General features: G+C 41.5%; 1 protein-coding gene across 1 annotated transcript in view; it reads right to left on the reverse strand.

The window, feature by feature from the left end:
* Positions 1 to 6,620: 6,620 nt before the first annotated feature.
* acbd6 (acyl-CoA binding domain containing 6) overlaps positions 6,621 to 16,391 on the reverse strand; it is a 108,136-nt gene continuing 98,365 nt past the window's right edge. The window contains exons 7-8 of the mRNA XM_061978564.2: positions 11,969 to 11,999; positions 6,621 to 7,159 (exon numbers count right to left, since the gene is read on the reverse strand). Coding sequence (XP_061834548.1) covers positions 7,005 to 7,159; positions 11,969 to 11,999 — 186 coding nt within the window. The 3' untranslated portion in view covers positions 6,621 to 7,004. The remainder of the gene's footprint in view (positions 7,160 to 11,968; positions 12,000 to 16,391) is intronic.

Below are 16,391 nucleotides of genomic sequence, written 5' to 3' on the forward strand. Positions count from 1 at the left end.
AAATGATCAAGTATGACACATAGAATGGACCTGCTATCCCCGTTTAAATAAGAAAATCGCATTTCAGTAGGCTAGCTGAATTTTGATTGGATAAAAACTCTAACCTAAAAACAACAGCACTGGAAGGAGCATAATATGACATGAAGAGAATATGAATACTTTAGATATTTACATTAAAAATGACTTTTATCTTCAATTATGATCATGATTTCTAGTTATGTTAGGCCAGCAGAGAAGTCCTTGCTGGCCCTGACGGCCCACCACTGGAAGGTTCAGAGAAGCACAGGTGGCAGCATGTACAAACCTCGTTTCCATATGAGTTGGGAGATTGTGATAGATGTAAATATAAACGGAATACAATGATTTGCAAATCCTTTCCAACCCATATTCAATTGAATGCACTACAAAGACAAGATATTTGATGTTCAAACTCACAAACTTTTTTTTTTTTTTTTGCAAATAATAATTAACTTAGAATTTCATGGCTGCAACACGTGCCAAAGTAGTTGGGAAAGGGCTCGTGACGCCCATAATAGACATGTTGAGACTGTAATCTAACACCTCCAATCAAGCAAGATTGACAGTGGAGTTAAACACCAGTGATGGGTTGCGAGGGAACACATGACAGTGTGCAAGAAAGGAGGATTATACTGAGTCCCCTCCTCACCAGTGTTATTGTATCTTCAGCTGGAAGCTGCAGTTAAGAAGTGCAATCCAGATTTAGTGTATTCTCATCTGTCACTCTCTGTGTGCGTGCGTATGTGTGTACGTGTTGTGCTGATCAGAGCGGCTTGACACGGCCAGAGTAGATTTGGACTCACCATGTGCTGGTTATCACTGGAGAACATCTGCAGCTCTCTTACGTCAACAGTTTGGATGTACACAATAATAATCAGCACCGTGTGGAAATTTATTCAATGAAATCAATTGCCTTATTTTCCTTACAGTTGTTCCAAAGGTAATAACATTTATTTGATTACTACACAATTAACCGGTAGAGTTTAGGAAAATAGCATTGATATTAAGTAGTAAGAAGCAACATCTGTTAAGGGGGGGTAGAGGGGATTTTCGGGTGGAAGGAGATGTTGATTTTAATGGCCTTCAATCTGTTTTGTATAGTTTGACAATGTTTATTATTGTGATAATAGCTTACAACTACAGTACAGGCCAAATGTTTGGACACACCTTCTCATTGTCATGCTCCGTGGCCCGGATCATGTTTTGTTATGTTCTGTTAGTTTTGGACTCCCTTAGTTCCTGTTTGTGCACCTCTGGGTTTGTTTTAGTTTCCATGGTGATTAATTAGGTTCACCTGCCTCTGTTTAGTGGTCGGCACACTCAGCTGCTGTCAACCACTAATCAGAGAGCTATTTATTCACCTTGCTCGCCATGCTCAGTCTGGCTTCATCATTTGCTACATGCAACAGTTACGTTGGGTAAATTCCTTGTCTCCTATGTTTCTTGATTCCTGCGCTAAGTCTCGCCTTAGCTTCCCGTGCGATCGGCACGCATTCCTTTTGCTTGTGGTCTGTTTTTGGTACGTGTTTGATTTTTGAGGAATAAATCATGTTCCTACCTGCACGCCTTGTCCGGAGTTGTCCGTCTGCATCCTAGAAGAACGACCCCACAGTAAGATGCGAACCCCCCCGTCGTGGCACTCATTCAATGGGTTTTCTTTATTATCATGACTATTTACATTGTAGATTGTCTATGAATGAACACATGTGGAGTTATGTACTTAACAAAAAAAGGTGAAATAACTGAAAACATGTTTTATATTCTAGTTTCTTCAAAATAGCCACCCTTTGCTTTGATTACTGCTTCGCACACTCTTGGCATTCTCTCGATGAGCTTCAAGAGGTAGTCACCTGAAATGGTTTTCACTTCACAGGTGTCATAGTTTTGATGCCTTCAGTGACTAGTTACATCAGCTTCACGCTCTCCTTTCCACGCCACCGTCTACGTCTATGCCACCTGGCACTCTCAACGGAGCAGCTCAACCCAACCGTGGCATCTCCACAGCACCTGATGTCGACCCTCCAGCGCTCTACTCTCTGCTAGCCAGACCGGAATGCGTCTCTGGCGACAATGGTGCGTACCTTTTTGACTCAGTTTAAGTTATATTTCGAACTCCAAGCACAGACGTTTCGCTCAGAGCGTGCGTGCGTTGCTTTTATTATGTCACATCTCACTGGAAGGGCTGGAGCTTGGGCAACAGCTGAATGGAATCAACAGTCTGCCAACCTGCTCTTCCTATGCAGCATTCGCTAAGACTATGACTCAAGTCTTCCAGCGCAACCTTGTGGTTATGAGGCCACACATTCTTTGCTAAGGTTGCGTCAGGGGCATCGCACCGTTTGTGACTATGCTATTAAGTTTCCTATACTTGTGCCTCAGCCCTTTTTTTCTGGGACTTGCTAATCATGTTAAGACATACATGATCCCTGGAATTACCTAACGATCTTGATGAACTCATAGCGTTAGCCGTCCGCATAGAGAAGCGGCAACTTGAGAATGGATGGAGCCACGCAACCTGGATGCGTTACTCCCGATGCCTGGCAGTGCACCAGACCTATTGCTTCCCCTGGCATATCATCGTCATCACCTGGAGTCGACCCTGATTTTGTTGCAGCTGCCTCCCACACTGCTTTCCAGCCATCTGATACACTTAAGGTTCCCATAGAGCTTGGAGGACGCCGCCGTACCTCAGCAGAACGTGTTAGGCGCAGGAGTCCTCAACTCGGTTTTTACAACCATCACATTGCCAAATGCCCTGTTGCCCGACCGGGCATGCCAGCTCACCACCTTAGGACTCTTCTCCTAGGTCTGGACAGTCTTTCTCCCAACAAATTGAAGGGCAAGTAGTCTATATTGAACACTACTACACCACGGCCCGGTCCTCCTCCTTCCACCATGAGACGTTTAGTTCCAGGGTATTTGTCGGGGTGGGGTGTATTCAGGCTTTCATAGATTCCGGTGCCGATGACTATTTCTGGACTCAATTAAGACTCACTCACTAGAGAGACTTATGATTGATGTTCCCAAAGAGGTTGAGTCACTTGATGGTCGTCTTTTGGCGGTAGTTACACACCAGTCCCGCTTACTTAATCTGCAGCTGTTGGGTTTTTATGAGACAATTCTGTTTTTTTTTATCATGCCTGTGCAATCAGCTCCTGTTAGGGTTAACATGGCTCAGGCTCCACAATCCCTCTATTGATTGGAGCAGGCCGTCTATCTCCAACTCGAGCAAAATGCCCAATCATTGAGAAAATAGATTTGTCTAATGTTCCCCCTAAATACACTGTATTGCCCAAGGTATTTGGCCACCCATCCAAATGATCAGAATCAGGTGTCCTAATCACTTGGGCCCAGCCACAGGTGTATACAATCAAGCACTTAGGCATGGAGACTGTTTCTACAAACATTTGTGAAAGAATGGGCCGTTCTCAGGAGCTCAGTGATTTCCAGTGTGGAAATGTCATAGGATGCTACCTGTGCAACATATCTAGTCGTGAAATTTCCTCGCTCCTAAATATTCCAAAGTCAACTGTCGGCTTTATTATAAGAAAATGAAAGAGTTAAGGAACAACAGCAACTCAGCCACCAAGGGGTCGGCCACGTAAACTGACAGAGGGGGGTCAGCGGCTGCTGAGGCGCATAGTGCAAAGAGGTCGCCGACTTTCTGCACAGTCAGTTGCTACAGAGCTCCAAACTTCATGTGACCTTCCAATTAGCCCACGTACAGTACGCAGAGCTTCATGGAATGGGTTACCATGGCCGAGCAGCTGCATCCAAGCCAAACATCACCAAGTCCAATGCAAAGCGTCGGATGCAGTGGTGTAAAGCACGTCGCCACTGGACTCTAGAGCAGTGGAGACGCGTTCTCTGGAGTGATGAATCACGCTTTTCCATCTGGCAATCTGATGGACAAGTCTGGATTTGGAGGTTGCCAGGAGAATAGTACATTTCGGACTGCATTGTGCCGAGTGTGAAACTTGGTGGAGGAGGAATTATGGCGTGGGGTTGTTTTTCAGGAGTTGGGCTTGGCCCCTTAGTTCCAGTGAAAGCAACTTTGAAAACATTTTGGACAATTCCATGCTCCCAACCTTGGGGAACCTGGGAATACTTTGGAGCAGGCCCCTTCCTCTTCCAACATGACTATGCACCAGTGCACAAAGCAAAGTCCATAAACAGTCGGGTGTGGATACATTTGACTGGCCTGCACAGAGTCCTGACCTGAACCCGATAGAACACCTTTGAGATTATCTAAAACGGAGACTGAGAGCCAGGCCTTCTCGACCAACATCAGTGTGTGACCTCACCAATGCGCTTCCCGAAAAGTGGTCGAAAATTCACTCCGCAACCTTGTGGACAGCCTTCCCAGAAAAGTTGAAGCTGTAATAGCTGCAAAAGGGGGACCGACATCATATTGAACTCTATGGGTTAGGAATGGGATGGCACTTCAAGTTCATATGTGAGTCAAGGCAGGTGGCCAAATACTTTTGGCAATATAGTTTATCATGAGTTACACCAGGTATTTAGCAAAGATAGTGCTCAATCACTCCCCCCTCATCGCCCACATGACTGCGCCATTAAGCTTCTTCCTGATGCATCCTTGCCCAATGCTAAATGATATAATGTGTCAACAACAGGCTCTTAAGGACTACATTTCTTCATCTCTTGCCGCTGGTTTTATCCGTCTCTCCTCAACTCCTGTTCGCCCATGTATTCATTATCACAGTCTTAATGACGTAACTGTAAAGAACAAGTATCCGCTTCTTCTTATGGATTCTGTATTTGCATCTCTTCATTTCACTACCTTTTTTCGACACTGGACGTCCGTAATGCGTATCATTTGGTCAGGATTAAGGAGGGGGACGAATGGAAGACCGCATTTAATACTCCATTAGGTCATTTTGAATATTTAGTAATTCCCTCTGGTCTCCCCAATGCCCCCGCAATGTTTCAATGTCTGTTTAATGATGTGCTCAGAGACATGATAAATTGTTTTTGTTTTGTATACCTGGATGACATTCTGATTTTTTCCAGAAACCCTTGCGAACACGCCCAACATGTCCAGTTAGTACTACAGCGGCTTATGGACAACCGCTTTTTCGTCAAAGCCGAGAAATGAGAGTTCCATTCCTCCTCGGTTTCTTTTTTGGGGTTCATAGTGGAGAAGTGCCAGATGAGACTGATCCTGCCTAGATCCAGGCAGTGGTCGACTGGCTTTCTGCTACATCAAGAAAGCATTTGCATAGGCTTTGCTAACTTCTACAGGCAATTCATTCACGACTTTAGTGTCAAAGCTCGGCCTCTGACAAGGCTCATATCTACTAAGGTCCCTTTTGTATGGATCCCAGAGGCTGAGCGTGCTTGTTCACACCTTAAAAGTTTACTACTAATGTGCCTGTTCTTATACATCCTAAACCTGCTCTCTGTTGAGGTGGACAAATCAGATTCAGGTGTGGGAGCTCTCCAGTCGCCAAAAGCTCCACATGCATTCTTCGCTAGTCGGCACACACCTGCAGAAGGTAACTATGATGTGGGAAACAGGGACCTACTGGCCATTGTTCTGGCGCTGCAGGAGTGGAGGCATTGGCTGAAGGGCGCACCTCTTTCGTTCCTGGTTGTCACGGACCACAATAACCTGACCTACGTAAGATCTGCTCTAAGACTCAATTCTGGTGAAAAACGTTGGTTCCTGTTCCTGACCCGTTTTGAACTCACTGTCACTGACAGACGTGGATCCCGCAATGTTAAGCCTGACGCACTTTCCAGGCTCCCCAATGATGACTCAGTTCCAGAACCTGTGGCCCGGGTGGTGGGGGCCGATAAATGCGTTAAAATGTAATATCGGAAATTATCGGTATCGTTTTTTTTATTATCGGCATCGTTTTTTATTTTATTTTATTTTTTTTATTAAATCAACATAAAAAACACAAGATACACTTACAATTAGTGCACCAACCCAAAAAACCTCCCTCCCCCATTCACACTCATTCACACAAAAGGGTTGTTTCTTTCTGTTATTAATATTCTGGTTCCTACATTATATATCAATATATATCAATACAGTCTGCAAGGGATACAGTCCGTAAGCACACATGATTGTGCGTGCTGCTGGTCCACTAATAGTACTAACCTTTAACAGTTAATTTTACTCATTTTCATTAATTACTAGTTTCTATGTAACTGTTTTTATATTGTTTTACTTTCTTTTTTATTCAAGAAAATGTTTTTAATTTATTTATCTTATTTTATTTTATTCATTTTTTTAAAAAGTACCTTATCTTCACCATACCTGGTTGTCCAAATTAGGCATAATAATGTGTTAATTCCACGACTGTATATATCGGTATCGGTAATTAAAGAGCTGGACAACATCGGAATATCGGATATCGGCAAAAAGCCATTATCGGACATCCCTAATTGACAGTGGTCCTATGTAACTTAGCCATCAAGTCTCATACAGAAGGTTTACAGTATGCCAGTAAATTATATATATATTTTTAATTCTGGGTAACATGGAGTAACTACATTTCTAAATTGTGTCTTGAGCTGAACAAGATTGTGATTTATTCGTTAAAATAATCAAGAATACAAATGAGTAAGTGAACTCCATTTTTAAGAATTTAATGGTGATGAAATACAGACAATTAAAGCATTCTTTAGAATATAGGTAAATCATACTCATCATATCTGCAAAAACAGCTTTGTATAGTTTTGTATAAGATGTGAGTCTTTTGCCCCCTCCAATGACTTAAATAGAATACAAAATCTATATTGGATCCAGGATCATGTCAGTTAACTCTTGAGGTCAAAGTAGGTCAAAATAGATTGTTTAAAAGGAAGAAAAAATACAGCAAAGTCAACTAACCTGCTGAGCTTGTACAGTTTCTCTCCGGAGGACGAAAGGGATGCTGGGAAGTTTGGGCGTGATAAGACAATACGTGGGGAGGACTAAGCATCCTGAAGTTGGGGCAAGGTATGTTGTGGGTGCTCTAGCCTTTGGGAGAAGTGTACTGGCGCAGGAGAGAAGAGATGGCGGCGGAATCGGTGACTTCCTCTGGAAGTGATCCCTCAAGGTCTTTGATGGATGGGTCTGCCCCTGCGTTCAGAAGCAGCTCAACGATGTCGCCGAACTCACACGCCGATGCTACATGAAAAAGAAAGGTCGAACAATGTTTAATCGTATGTTTGTTAGCAGCATTACAATGAACAAAGGTGTTCCACAGGGCAGTATGCTAGGTCTTTTGACTGGACTTATTTGTGCCTGTTTGTCCATCTGTTTGTTAGTAGCAGGCTACTTCTTGGTTCATGCAGGATGACCAACAGACAGGGGTGGAACAAAGTGTACCTTCGCTACTATAAAGTCCGCCTGTTTGGGATGGATATTTCTGGCCCCATCCTTTATAATGGGGATGTGATGTAATACAAAACCCAAAACCAGTGAAGTTGGCACGTTGTGTAAATCGTAAATAAGAACAGAATACAATGATTTGCAAATCCTTTTCAACCTATATTCAATTGAATAGACTGCAAAGACAAGATACTTAACGTTCGAACTGGTAAACTTTGTTATTTTTTGCAAATATTAGCTCATTTGGAATTTGATGCCTGCAACATGTTTAAAAAAACTGGCACAAGTGGCAAAAAAAAGACTGAGAAAGTTGAGGGATGCTCATTAAACACTTATTTGGAACATACCACAGGTGAACAGGCTAATTGAGACCAGGTGGGTGCCATGATTGGGTATAAAAGCAGCTCACATGAAATGCTCAGTCATTCACAAACAAGAATGGGGCGAGGGTCACCACTTTGTGAACAAATGCATGAGCAACAGTTTGAGAACAACATTTCTCAACGAGCTCTTCCAAGGAATTTAGGGATTTCACTATCTACGGTCCGTAATATCATCAAAAGGTTTAGAGAATCTGGAGAAATCACTGCACTACCCGTGACCTTGGAACTCTCGGGCGGTACTGCATCAAAAGGCGACATCATTGTCTAAAGCAGTGGTTCTCAAATGGGGGTACGCATACCCCTGGGGGTACTTGAAGGTATGCCAAGGGACGGCGTGGCGCAGTGGAAGAATGGCCGTGCGCGACCCGAGGGTCCCTGGTTCAATCCCCACCTAGTACCAACCTCGTCATGTCCGTTGTGTCCTGAGCAAGACACTTCACCCTTGCTCCTGATGGGTGCTGGTTAGCGCCTTGCATGGCAGCTCCCTCCATCAGTGTGTGAATGTGTGTGTGAATGGGTAAATGTGGAAGTAGTGTCAAAGCGCTTTGAGTACCTTGAAGGTAGAAAAGCGCTATACAAGTACAACCCATTTATCATTTATCATTTACTTGAGATTTTTTTTTTTTATATTTTAAAAATAGCAACAATTCAAAAATCCTTTATAAATATATTTATTGAATAATACTTCAACAAAATATGAATGTAAGTTCATAAACTGAACATCAAATCAAGTAGGCTATTCCATTCATTACCATAAACCCAGAGTTTCCCCCATGCCATGATGGTTTGACCCTCTACTAAAATGTCTGTTAAAAAGAACTGTGAAAAGAAATGCAACAATGCAATATTCAGTGTTGACAGCTAGATTTTTTGTGGACATGTTCCATAAATATTGATCTTAAAGATTTCTTTTTTTGTGAAGAAATGTTTAGAATTAAGTTCATGAATCCAGATGGATCTCTATTACAACCCCCAAAGAGGGCACTTTAAGTTGATGATTACTTCAATGTGTAGAAATCTTTTTTATAATTGAACCACTTGTTTATTTTTCAACAAGTTTTTAGTTATTTTTATATCTTTTTTTCCAAATAGTTCAAGAAAGACCACTACAAATGAGCAATATTTTGCACTGTTATTCAATTTAATAAATCAGAAACAAATGACAGTGCTGTATTTTACTTCTTTATCTCTTTTTTTCAACCAAAAATGCTTTGCTCTGATTAGGGGGTACTTGAATTAAAAAAATGTTCACAGGGGGTACATCACTGAAAAAAGGTTGAGAACCACTGGCGTAAAGGATATCGCCACATGGGCTCAGGAACACTTCAGAAAACCACTGTCAGTAACTACAGTTCGTCGCTACATCTGTTAGTGCAAGTAAAAAAGTTAAAACTCTACTATGGAGAGCGAAAGCCATTTATCAACAACACCCAGAAACGCCGCCGGCTACGCTGGGCCCGAGCTCATCCAAGATGGACTGATGTACATCACTGAAAAAAGGTTGAGAACCACTGGCGTAAAGGATATCGCCACATGGGCTCAGGAACACTTCAGAAAACCACTGTCAGTAACTACAGTTCGTCGCTACATCTGTTAGTGCAAGTAAAAAAGTTAAAACTCTACTATGGAGAGCGAAAGCCATTTATCAACAACACCCAGAAACGCCGCCGGCTACGCTGGGCCCGAGCTCATCCAAGATGGACTGATGCAAAGTGGAAAAGTGTTCTGTGGTCTGACGAGTCCACATTTCAAATTGTCTTTGGAAACTGTGGACGTCGTGTCCTCTGGTCCTAAGAGGAAAATAACCATCCGGATTGTTATAGGCGCAAAGTTCACAAGCCATAATCTGTGATGGTATGGGGGCTCCTTCAACTTCCTTCCCACAGTGTGCAATTCAAGAACATTCCACACTCCATCCAGTTGTATAATCACTCGCCATACAGCAATAGATGACATCTGCCTATTACCTGACACCTGACATGTTAGCTACTTCTCTTTGTTTAGAATGTTTATAATGTCTATTTTCTATTTCCTGCTGGATCTACTCTCTATTTTATGCTGCTGCTGTGACATATACTGTATATACTGTAATATTGTACATGTGTGGTATATATTGTATATTGTATATATGTTATAGACATAATATAATATATCTGTATATATATTATTCTGTACACATACTACGTATATATTCGTATATATGTTAGATTTTTTATCGCTATATTAGTCTGTTTATACCTGCATTGTCCTTTCCATCCTTACACTCTCCATCATTGTAACTGAGCTACTGTGTTGAACAATTTCCCTTGTGGATCATTAAAGTTTGTCTAAGTCTAAGTCTAAGTCTATTAGTGTCCAAGGCATGGGTAACTTACACATCTGTGAAGGCACCATTAATGTTGAAAGGTACATACAGGTTTTGGAGCAACATATGTTGCCATCCAAGCAACGTCTTTTTCACGGACGCCCCTGCTTATTTCAGCAAGACAATGCCAATCCACATTCTGCAACAGCGTGGCTTTGTAGTAAAAGAGTGCGGGCACTAGACTGGCCGGCCTGTAGTCCAGACCTGTCTCCTATTGAAAATGTGTGGCGCAATATGAAGCCTAAAATACCACAACGGAGACCCCGGACTGTTGGAACAACTTAAGCTGTACATCAAGCAAGAATGGGAAATAATTCTACCTGAAAAGCTTCAAAAATTGGTCTCCTCAGTTCCCAATCGTTTACAGAACCATGTAACACAGTGGTAAAAATGCCCCTTTTTTGCAATGTGTTCCTGTCAATAAATTGTAAGTTAATGATTATTCGCAAAAAAAATTTAGTTTCTCAGTTGGAACATTAAATATCTTGTCTTTGCAGTCTATTCAATTGAATATAAGTTGAAAAGGATTTGCAAATCATTGTATTCTGTTTTTATTTACGATTTACACAATGTGCCAACTTCACTGGTTTTGGGTTTTGTACATACAGCATTGTACAGCTTAGTTGAAACTTGGCTCATTAGTGTCTGCTACTTTAATTCGCATGTGCTTGTACAGTTCATGAAAAGCCCATCTGCAGGCCTGCTGCCATTCTCCTCTCGGACCTCTGCTTCGCTCCAACACTTCATGTCTGCCCCCGTGGCAATTTGTGCCCCCACTAAAAGGGTCTTCTCTCATCCTCTAAAGCAGTAGGGGGAGGACGGGGAGGATTGCACCTTCTTAACCTAGTTAGTGGATCTCTGTGTTGTCGATGCACCTCTCGGTCATAGTGGTATCTCGCCGGCCCCTCCTCTTGCACTCGCCTTGTGAGTGCTCCTCTCTGTCGGCGTCCATCACTTGCTGCTTTTAAACTACGTGCTCTACCACGTTCGCTGATGTCAGCAGCAGCGGTGATTGACAGCCATGCCTCTTAACCTACAGGATGGCGGGCAGTGTATGCTAGATGTGATGATACATCTGAAATTCATGCGCGTTCCTGTGCTCAAGTCAGGTGTAGAGTGTTTTAGCCATGGCGGCGCGTGCTGCACGTGGCCGGCGTCTCGCCTAAGCCTGGACACTAGGAAAAAAAAAAAGTGGGCGGCCCTCAAGGGAGCCATAGAGGAGGAGAACAATTTATGGTGAGCAGTAAACCCTCAATTAATCACTTGCCAGCCGCCGTGGCCCTGTGCAAAGAGTGCTGGAAATGAATTTTCATTCTCTGCTATTTGTCTCTCCCGAGTTCATTGCTTATGTTTATTAGTCATCTTTTATGCGCCACCTTCCTCTGTTTGTCGGTGCATGTGCCAGGGAGTGACGCAACATGTTTAACACTTCTACCAAACTGCTGAGAAGGGAGTGTGGTGGGACAGATGGTGCAGCCACACACACACACACACACACACACACACACACACACACACATACAGTTGCACACACACAGGTTGAGAAGGACAAGGAAACCGCCCCTCAGGGACGTGTGTGTTGGGGCACGAGAGGGTCAGCGGGAGTCTGAGGACCACTGATGATTTCCTCGGGGAGGCCTGGCGATTATTACCAGACCTACACACTCATAGAGAACAAAAACAGCAAGGAATCCACACATGCATATACACAAACATACCAGGACAGTCACCCCAATAGAAAGCAATGGGAAGGTCTCAGGATGGACAACAAGTACGGGAAGGAGCCATCAAAACATGAATGCATTAAAAAGTTGTCAACTAAAGGAGACACTTACAAATAGAAAGTAGCCTTCTTACCATAATGTAGCGCCGTTTGTCCTTCATTATCCTGTGAAAGGCAAAGACAATGTTCAACAGACTTACGAGCGAGGAATAAATCAGCAGTGAAGATGATAGAAATATTTGCAGCCAGAGATTTCAATTCACCTGTTAGCATACCAATTAGTCACTACTTGTTGGGTGTGAATGGCTTTGTTTTCATTGGCCCATGGGGAGATTATGAGCAAATGAGGTATTGATTTGGGACACATGTGACTCAAACATGATCATGATCTGTCTGCCTGTTTTGATTGCTTTTTAAAATACAGTTCATTTATGTAGGGATCCTATGGGTCGACTAAATTCCCTTGATCAGCAATGTAAAAATGAACATTTATTAAAAGCCTACTGAAATCCACTACTACCGACCACGCAGTCTGATAGTTTATATATCAATGATGAAATCTTAACATTGCAACACATGCCAATACGGCCGGGTTAACTTACTAAAGTGCAATTTTAAATTTCGCGCGAAATATCCTGCTGAAAACGTCTCGGTCAGCGCAGGACGTCACGGATTGTGGAGGACATTTTGGGACAGCATGGTGGCCAGCTATTAAGTCGTCTGTTTTCATCGCAAAATTCCACAGTATTCTGGACATCTGTGTTGGTGAATCTTTTGCAATTTGTTCAATGAACAATGGAGACAGCAAAGAAGAAAGCTGTAGGTGGGAAGCGGTGTATTGCGGCCGACTGTAGCAACACATACACAGCCGGTGTTTCATTGTTTACATTCCCGGAAGATGACAGTCAAGGTTCACCATTGGCCTGTGGAGAACTGGGACAACAGAGACTCTTACCAGGAGGACTTTGAGTTGGATGCGCAGACGCAGTACCGTGAGTACGCATGCAGCTGCGGCTTCCAAACATTTGATCGCTTGCCCGTACGTGCGTGCCGCTATGTGCATGTCACGTACGTAACTTTGGGGACTTTGGGGAAATATATGTGCTGTATGAACTTTGGGGAGGTGAACGGTACTTTGGGCTGTGGGATTGAGTGTGTTGTGCAGGTGTTTGAGTTGTATTGGCGGGTTATATGGACGGGAGGGGGGAGGTGTTTGTTATGCGGGATTAATTTGTGGCATATTAAATATAAGCCTGGTTGTGTTGTGGCTAATAGAGTTGTGTTTATTTACTGTTTTAGTCATTCCCAGCTGAATATCAGGTCCCACCCGCCTCTCACAGCATCTTCCCTATCTGAATCGCTCCCACTGCCCTCTAGTCCTTCACTCTCACTTTCCTCATCCACAAATCTTTCATCCTCGCTCAAATTAATGGGGAAATCGTCGCTTTCTCGGCCCGAATCGCTCTCGCTGCTGGTGGCCATGATTGTAAACAATGTGCAGATGTGAGGAGTTCCACAACCTGTGACGTCACACGCATATCGTCTGCTACTTCCGGTACAGGCAAGGCTTTTTTATCAGCGACCAAAAGTTGCGAACTTTATCGTCGATGTTCTCTACTAAATCCTTTCAGCAAAAATATGGCAATATCGCGAAATGATCAAGTATGACAAATAGAATGGACCTGCTATCCCCGTTTAAATAAGAAAATCGCATTTCAGTAGGCCTTTATATATTTTTTTTAAATATTTTAAATTCCAGAATCTCTCTGAATGTTTTGAAATCCTATTTTGATATCATATTAATACTATGCAGTATAATCTTGCCTGAATGGATTGGCCCTAATGTAATAATGATGATGACACGCTCTAGCTATGTCCTGCGAATTTGACGACAACAAACACATCCTAAACACAATGTCGTGTCTTTGCCAGTAAGATATAGCAATACATGCTACAGTGATTAAATCAACACAATTTATTTTTACAAAATCGTTTTTGTTGTCGCTTACAAACTCAGGAAATATGTCCCAGGACATAGGAGAACTGGCAAAAACCAAAAGGGTCAGAGAATAGTTGTTTTTGCACATGTTAAGTTATGTTGTTGCAACATCGGACTTTATTTTGCTCAAAATATTTTATGCGATAAAAAGACATGAGTAAATAATGTAAATATTCGATAACGTTACACCGCTATCTGTGTTTTTGTCTGATTATAATTGTGATGAAAAATGGAAAAACTACTTAGTATTGAATGATTAATGATGCGTATATTGTACTATTGCCCCAAACTTATGCAAAGCAGCAAAACAACAGAAGTGTAGATGGAGCCGTGACACAGTAAAACATAAATTAAATTAACAATAAATTTAGTAATCATTTTGAGAAAATAACAACCAGAATTGTTAACGCATATGTCAGCATCACAACTAGTAACCTTTGTAACTAGGGATGTCCGATAATATCGGCCTGCTGATATTATCTGCCGATAAATGCGTTAAAATGTAATATCAGAAATTATTGGTATCGTTTTTTTTATTATCGGTATTGTTTTTTTTTGTTTTTTTTAATTAAATCAACATAAAAAACACAAGATACACTTACAATTAGTGCACCAACCCAAAAAAAAACCCCTACCCCATTTACACTCATTCACACAAAAGGGTTGTTCCTTTCTGTTATTAATATTCTGATTCCTACATTATATATCAATATATATCAATACAGTCTGCAAGGGATACAGTCCGTAAGCACACATGATTGTGCGTGCTGCTGGTCCACTAATAGTACTAACCTTTAACAGTTCATTTTACTAATTTTCATTAATTACTAGTTTCTATGTAACTGTTTTTATATTGGTTTACTTTCTTTTTTATTCAAGAAAATGTTTTTAATTTATTTATCTTTTTTTATAAAAAAATTTTAAAAGTACCTTATCTTCACCATACCTGGTTGTCCAAATTAGGCTTAATAATGTGTTAATTCCACTACTGCATATATCTGTTGATATCGGTATCGGTAATTAAAGAGTTGGACAATATCGGAATATCGGATATCGGCAAAAAGCCATTATCGGACATCCCTATTTGTAAGCCATTTTAAAATTCTTATATTATCATTTATATGCCAAATAATATATCGTGATATACTGTACAGGCCAAAAGTTTGGACACACTTTCTCATTCAATGCATTTTCTTTATTTTCATGACTTATTGTAGATTGTCACTGAAGGCATCAAAACTATAAATGAACACATGTGGAGTTATGTACTAAGGTGAAATAACTGCAAATATGTTTTATATTCTAGTTTCTTCAAAATAGCCACCCTTTGCTCTGATTACTTTTTCGCATACTCTTGGCATTCTCTGAGCTTCAAGAGGTTTGAAAAGGTCTGAATGGGTTTTCACTTCACAGGTGTCATAGTTTTGATGCCTTCAGTGACAATCTACAATGTAAATAATCATGAAAATAAAGAAAACACATTGAAATGAGAAGGTGTGTCCAAACCTTTGGACTGTACTGTATATATATGGTTTGTAAGAAACTTCAATATATATATCTCAATATAGATAGATTTTAGGCTATAAAATGCTAATCTTACAACTACTCATGATTAAATTCGAATCACGTTCATGGGGTAACGATTCGATTCTTGATTCAAACCGATTTTAGCAATAGATTATGTAATATATCAATTAAAAAAAAACTGTTCAAAACAGGTTACTGGTTAAAAATCTCTTAACTGCTCATGTATGACGTATGCGCAGAGATGGCTTAGAAACTATTTTTAAATAAAAATCTCGGTTTGGATGTGACTCGATTTTTTTCCTGGCACCCCTCAATATTGCCCATTCTTAGTCCAAACCACGCATTATTATCTTCATAAAGACAGATTGTATGATATAGCTCTTGCGTTGGATGTCATTTTTACAAGGCAGGTGTTCCAAATCTTGTTGCAATGTGAGTGTAGATGCTTGTTTTATTCTCCTTAAACCTTTATTGAATTAAACATGGAATGAATGTGACCCTGGCACACATCAGTCCGGGGATCACCGAGAGATGAATGAGTGCAAAAAGCCTCATGTGTTGTGTGTGTGTGGGTGAATGGTACAAATGATGGTTCAGGTTAAGAGGTCAATGGTAAAGACATAATTCTTATTAGAAATGTGCCTTGAGGACAGGCATGGAGGTGTGTGTGTGTACGTATAATAAGACCCAATCTATGACAGGCATCATCAACAGAAGATTCAGTTCTTAATCACTGCTCCAGCCTGCCTTTGCACCTCGTAATGATGATGAATGGTCAAACTGTTGCCGGGACCCTCAGAGCAAGAGTCCAGCGGGTTCACGCGATTGGAAGTGAATTAAAAAGCCAGGCAGCCTCAGTGACATTTCCCACTCTGAACGGGAAATACTTCCAAAAGATTAAAACTATGACAATGGAATTGCTCAATAGTCTTTTCCACCTTTGGTATTTGAAGAGAAACTTTTCTCTCTCTGTACCTCCCTTCGTTTTTTCCATCCACATCTTACTGACACCACTTTCTGCTGTCATTACC

Source organism: Nerophis lumbriciformis, linkage group LG18, assembly GCF_033978685.3.
Source record: "Nerophis lumbriciformis linkage group LG18, RoL_Nlum_v2.1, whole genome shotgun sequence".
NCBI classification, from domain to species: domain Eukaryota; kingdom Metazoa; phylum Chordata; class Actinopteri; order Syngnathiformes; family Syngnathidae; genus Nerophis; species Nerophis lumbriciformis.